We start from the raw sequence: 6740 nt of genomic DNA on the forward strand, positions 1-6740 counted from the left end.
CACATAATGATCATTTTTATTGGACATGCATATTGACATTGGACTTTTAACATCTCTGCTGCATTAAAAAAAAACCAAACAGAACAGCTCCGAAGGATGGTTAATTTTGGACGTTTGGGCCTGCTGCTTATACAGTGCTACCTCATACATGGTACTTGCCTAGTTTGAGGTTGTTCAATTGCCATTGCCCTTCTCCTTATTTCTCCATTGCTTGCATTCTCTGCCCGTACTATTGTTAATGCCATTAGGATACTACCGAGTGAAGTCTCCTCTGGGTCTTTAATTGTTATTTGGAATCTCATGGCCCTAGATTTTTATGGGCACGTTTAGAAGGTGTTTCTGCACTGAATACTTCTAGTCGTTATGTCAATTACCAGAGTTCATTGTTTATAAAAATGTTCAGAAAGTTCACAAAATAGAGTTTTATGTGCTGCTTATTTCAATAGTAACGACAGAAATTACTAATATCTCCTAGTTCTCATACTATCTAAAATCTATTATCTAATATATCCTAGCTCTAATACTAATATCTATTATCTAATATATCCTAGTTCTAATATTAATATCTACTATCTAATATTGCTTAGTTCTAATACTAACTCATATCTACTATCTAATATTGCCTAATTTTAATAATAATCTATCATCATTTAGTTCTAATGCTAACATTAACTATCTAACATCGCTTAGTTCTAAACGATCTAATATCTACGATCAAATATATCCTACTTCTAACACTAATATCGACTACCTAATATGTCCTAGTCCTAATACTATCTGATATCTATTAGTTCTATGAGCTTGACTGGAATCAAATAATGCAAGCCATCATTTGGTATTTAAAATGCAGTTTGGCCCAAACAATTTTTCCAAATGAAGCCTTTTTTCCCCAGGTGGTATCTTGTGACTGTTTTCTTCACTGGGAGTTGAAGAAGTGTCTTTTTGTCTTTCCTTTGGAAATCTGGCAAATGAGGGCTCATAATTGGTGACAGAATCTTCTATAAAGTTGGTTATTTCACCCTGTTGCCTGTTCCTTGGTCTTCTGCTGCATGTTATTTTGGGGTTGATTAAGGGACCTGTTGAAGGATAACCCTGATGTAAATTTTCTCACATATTCCTCACAAAACGAACAATTGCATTGCATTCAGAGTTACGATATTCGTCCCAAAGTATTTATAACCCAGTTCCAGAGTTCTGATGCTGTCCCCCCCCCATTGTCACATGACCCTCTTTATGGCGAATTGCTGTGTTTTGTGGCTTGTAACTAGTCTTTTAAGCCAGTTTCTGGCAAAAATGGCCATAAAATTCATTGCCTTGCTTAACAACCACAATGTTTCCTTAAAGATCTTTTTAATCTTAATAATCATTTGCTTTACAATTGAGACATTCGTTTAATAAACAGCACAAAAAAAGTTTTAAAATCAGGTTGATCATGTGGGTGCCTTGATTTACAACCATCATAACTTACGATGAAAATTCTGAGCTCCATTACAGTCATAATTTGAGGATTGTGTATATTGGATAGGAACAGCATGATAGGAAGATGTTAGATAATCCCTTCAGTGGCAAATGCAAGGGGATTATTTCATACTGCACGGGACAAGGCAATGATAAATCACTCCTGTATTTCATTCATAAATTCAGAGTTGAAGGAAGGGGTTAGAAATACACTCTCCTCACTAATTCAACTCTTCTCCCCTTATCTCTCCCATCTAGAGAGAAGGATGAAAATGATCCTGTTTAATCAGCACTAATGACTATTAATTAAAGAGTTCACAAAATGTAGTATTGCCATTTTTAAAAGAGAAAATAGAGCAAGGATTTGAAATATTTTTTGACGTCAATGAATTATATTTTTATTATAGTATGAAAAAAACTGTGTTCTACCTTTTGGAGAAGAACATGAATCGGCTTTCTCTGGCTGACCTTTGCGCATCCGGTGTGCATAAATATTTGTAATGCTTAGTTCTTTTTCTCTTTCCTAAAGAAATGCATTATTAAATTTATGTTGATAATATAGTTTATTGTATTAATGTATGTTCTTCAGAGATCATATGTTTAGTTAGGAGACACTTTTCAAGTACTATCTGTTCCTAGAAATGTTAGTGTGCAAAAGGCCTAACGTACATTAATACATTTATCCAATCTACAGTTTATATAGTTAGAGGCTGAAAGAAAAACCCACAGAAAAAAATAGGCTTATGTCAAATCAGCATTTAGTGAATAGCATCTTGGATTCCTTCTGTGGTAAGAAAAATATGATTTAAGCATCTAAATACCTTAAGTTTGAGCTTCAGCGACTCGATTTCTACGTGCAAATTTGCTGTCATCGACCGAGCTTCAATAGTCTTCTTTTTCTCAACTGCTAACTGGTGTCTAAAAGAAGCAGTATTCAATGACAGCTGCTTTTCCAAATCCTAAACACATTAGAAATAAACCATCAATAAGATTATTCAAGATTTGCAATCATACAATATTGAATTAGAAATTAGAGGAAGGCAACTGAAATTTTATCAAATGTTTCCAGAAAGATGATGATGCTCACAATCTGTTATGCAGATTAAGGAGAAAAGAAATAGAGATTCAGTTACAATATATACTTTTAATTTCTTTTTATTGGTGGAAGAAATAGCCTTCTCCAATCCTTAAATCAAGGTCAGTATGGTCGAGAAATAGAATAAAAGAACATTAGATTTTATATATTGCAATACTTAGCAAAAGAGTATTATTTATTTAATATACCAACATTACAAGCTATACTGTAAGGGAGGGGAGATGGTGGAGGAGGAGGAGACAAGACTAACATTTTGTTCATTTCAATAATAATAAAGCCAAAATTTGCTTCATTTTTGCCTTGGTATGATGCCAAGTAAGGTAGGTTTAGCTAATATACAGGTTTAAATGTGCTGGCTAGGCTCATGTCATCAGAGATGGACTTTTTCATCTGATTAGTTAAAGCAAGAGTCATTCTTTCCAAAATCTCAATTTTCTATACAACTGAGCCAAATATGCAAAAATGGAAGGAAGTGTGAAGAGCAAGAAGTTTTGCACCACATCCACTCAAAACATCCAGGTAGTGTTTTTCAACATTCATCTCTGATTGTGTGGTGAAAATAAGATTCATAAGTAATTAGCTTAGCTAGCTTGCCCATACCACTTTTAATACATAATTCCACCTGTCTAACTCTAATCTTCTCCTGGTTTTCCTACATTCCTCTTTTCCAATAATGTCTTTTTTATATCTAGAGATTTTAATTTCATTGATTGATTTAAAAAATATCCCATTCTGCTCACAGAGCGATGCTATGCAGTTCTAAGCAATGTATGTTGCATGTTACCTGAGTTTTCTTATCCCTAGCTTCCAGTTTTTGGGTAAGTGATCTTAATTTGTGCTGAAGTTCTTCTCTCTCTTCAAGTTTTTTGTCTATACAAAGTTTCTGTAGTGTCCGCAAGGCATCCGTGGTTTTTAAGAGTTGTGCCTCAACGTTTCTTAGCTTCTGGGAAGCCCTGCGCTCTTCTTCCTGAGATTTCCTGAGAAGTACTCTCAGAGTCTGCACTTCATTGGCCTGCGTGGCCAAAAGATCAGGCAGCTTAATTTCAGCATTTTCATATTTTGTAATTGCTTTTAACTGTTGAGACTGAAGATGCTTCAACATTTTATTTTCCGTAATAAAGGTCTCCAATCTATTCTGCAAAACAGCCACTTGGTTTTTCAGTTCTTTAATTTGATGGTCTCTTGCTGACAAGAGACGGCAAGTCATGTTATTTTTCTCCTGGGCATTGATGGTATGGTCAGTAATATATGAGCTCTTTTGCTGAGGTTTCTTTTTAGGCAACATTTTACCTCCTGCATTAAAAGAAATATCAAGATGGCATATAAGATTGAGCAAAGTAAGAATCAGATCATTTTACATAAGCTTCAGAGCCAAATGCTCAAGTATGTATTCACGGCATAGATTCACTTCCTGTTATGTAATATCTTGAGACAATCTCTGTTACAACTATTGGTTGATTGACCTATTGTGAAAAATCATACCTGAACTCTCATGATATTAGCTTCCGTAAGACATAACTGCTATACTCACATAATATGCTAAGACAGTATTTAGAGAGCTTTAAGATGCATTGACTTCAACTCCTAGTATTCCTCAGCCACACATGCCTAAAGCAGGATTGCTAGCCAGCACCCTAACTACTATACCAAACTGCCTAGACAGACAGATGGATAGATATACATATGCATGCGTACATACCATATCCAAATAATAATAAAATAATGAATGTAATAGACTGAAAAGAATGGAAGTGTGACCATTAAAATTTGCCAACTTTTTCTTTTCTTTTCTTTTCTTTTCTTTTCTTTCTTTCTTTTTTTTTTTTGTTAATACTGGAACCTATTCCCTGGCCCTTGGCTTATTTATTGAAACCATGTGACACCGACATCTGTATGACCATGATAACTGGTGAACTACATCCATCGCTACAAGCCCCATTACCTCGATAGAGGAATTACGGACAGGGTGTGGAAAGCAGTACATTAATATATTAATCAACTGCATACAATTTAAACATTTTATCAACATTCAAATGGTTTCCAAAATGATAGTATAGTCTCTAGAGTATAGAAGTGTCAGGGTAGCTAAGCAAAAGCGGAGTTATAGGACAACTGCTTGAATTTTAGGAAAGGCTTAGCTGCCATTAGTTTGGCTGAAATCTGCCAACCACAGCGAATGCAGTAGTGTTCAAAGTGAGCAACTGCCTTCTTACCTTTTGTATGGACGTCATTTTTCTTTTTCTTTTCTGGTAAATTCCGCTCATTAGTTTTTGGTGTTTCGGGCAATGGGATGATGTAGCTGCCACTCTCTTCACTTATGGAGGTTTCAGAGGCATCCGAGTGAAAATCTTCGTGATAGTAGTTCAGAGACGTTCCACAGATGTTCTCTTCTGAACAAATGCTGTTCTTGCTGCCATTGACAGCTGTTGTTGAAGCATTATCATGAAAGTCATTAGAGTAGGTAAACTGAGCACTTCCAGACTTGCTGGAATGTTTGCTACAGCTACTGTCTTGACTGTTGGTGCTCTTACTAAGCCTACCTGGAGAATCGTTTGAGCTTCCTCTTTTTCTGCATTGCCGAGACATTTTATCCTCTTGGACAATATGATGAAGGGCTGTATGATCAGAAGCCATCATTCCACCAATGGCAGGAAGTCTATCAATTATACTTTATTTCCCAAAGGAAATGGCACTGTAGTCAGAAAAAGAAACAATGTATGATGTAAACATTTACTTAAGCCTTCATCCAATACATTTAAAAGTTGTTTGCTCTGATTCTGTACCAAAAAGATCACCACAATTTTGGTTCCTAGCATTATATTATTCACTTCTCGAAGAACTGATGTGTTGATTAATTAATATGCTACTTTCTTAGCATTCTCATTCACAGAATGCAATGCCTCCAGAGCCCTGGAGAAAGGGGAAGAAAACTAAATGAGGCAGAGATTGTGCAGTTAGAGCTCAGTTACCATTGATGAGAAATGAACTATAAAAACAGTACATAATGGAAGTTGGCAACACAATTCAACTTGGAAGGGAAAAGTAGCTGCTTCATTTTCCGGGTCCCTTAGAGGAGCTCTTCCACCAGACCTTTATCTTCCACCTGTTTTTGCTTCCCCTTAATTGTTGCTATCTTTGCTTACCCACAACCCGAACCAAGCACTCCTCGACTGTCCAGAGAACAGAAGTCGAAACTCCCGCCAAGCACCCAGGGTTTAAACTTCCTCCCCACGATGCCCAGACAGAGGCTTCTACCCGAGGTCCGTTTATTCCGTTACCGGTTCTTGGGCTTCGTTGGCAAAGAGGTGGCTGTTTAGATCTTTGCTACTATGGCAACTAGAGAACTTCGTCTCTGAGCATCATGGGACTTGTAGGGCAAAGTTGAATGGAAGGAAAAGGTAAAATGGCAGATGTTAGGGAGGTGTTTTCATCATTCCATCATCTCCAGTTTCCTTCACACTCCTCATTCCATAAATTATGTTTTTCTACTGAGCAAAACACTCCTCAATCTGGGGCTGTGAAAGAGGACGAGCTCCTTTTCCCTGATTTAATAAAAAAACAAACAGAAGTAAACCCACAATTTTTAGAGGATTTTAGAAATATTATATTTTGTGCTGGGAAATATCTGTCCTATCAGGCAAGCCAAAACAAAGCATGTAAAGATATGCATGCTTATGTTAGTGTAGGTTCCACCCAATACAATGAAATTTGTTCTGGGGTAAATTTATGAAAGGTATAAATTTATACAGGATAGAAAGAATAGTCAAATATATGTTAAAGGAACACTTAATTGGGCAATCTACGATAAAAAAAAAGAATTTTTCACGTTTTTCAGAACTTTTAATCTGGCAAAGTGACAGAGCAATAAATTCTGCCTCTACCATAGATATGGCTAGAGTTATTTGTTTTCTGGACTTCCGACCAATTAAAGTGCCTCCAAACAATGCCACAATCCCAGAATTAGATTTTATGGTTTTTACATTATTGGCATAATCACTTTCAATCTACCATTGTAGTTACAATTCTTCAGAGACCTGTATTTGAAGACCCAAGTTCACAGTTCCCTTCAAATACCTGAGAACTCTTTTTATACCCATGCAGTGCAATTGCATTGGAGCAGCAGTAAAGTGACTTAAGATGCTTACTGCACAAGCTATGTCGGGTCTGGACCACTGTGACAGATATA

General features: G+C 36.3%; 1 protein-coding gene across 1 annotated transcript; it reads right to left on the reverse strand.

The window, feature by feature from the left end:
- Positions 1-402: 402 nt before the first annotated feature.
- Positions 403-5256, reverse strand: LOC148113383 (lebercilin-like protein). The gene is made up of 5 exons (XM_087895162.1): positions 4768-5256; positions 3339-3847; positions 2280-2417; positions 1888-1981; positions 403-1076 (listed from the first exon to the last, which is right to left on the reverse strand). The coding sequence occupies exons 1-5, from the start codon at positions 5189-5191 to the stop codon at positions 829-831; spliced, it is 1413 nt and encodes a 470-aa protein (XP_087751288.1). The 5' UTR covers positions 5192-5256; the 3' UTR covers positions 403-828.
- Between the last annotated feature and the right edge of the window lie 1484 nt (positions 5257-6740).

This window comes from Pantherophis guttatus, chromosome 5 (genome assembly GCF_059756535.1).
Source record: "Pantherophis guttatus breed Tessera chromosome 5, ASM5975653v1, whole genome shotgun sequence".
Lineage (NCBI taxonomy): Eukaryota > Metazoa > Chordata > Lepidosauria > Squamata > Colubridae > Pantherophis > Pantherophis guttatus.

Excerpts from the sequence above, each read along its gene's own strand:
- LOC148113383 (XM_087895162.1), bottom strand. The coding sequence starts at position 5,191 with ATGATGGCTTCTGATCATACAGCCCTTCATCATATTGTCCAAGAGGAT. Across the intron at positions 3,848-4,767 it reads AAATGACGTCCATACAAAAG|GAGGTAAAATGTTGCCTAAA; the intron begins GTAAGAAGGCAG and ends CTTTTAATGCAG. Across the intron at positions 1,982-2,279 it reads CGCTGAAGCTCAAACTTAAG|GAAAGAGAAAAAGAACTAAG; the intron begins GTATTTAGATGC and ends GCATTTCTTTAG.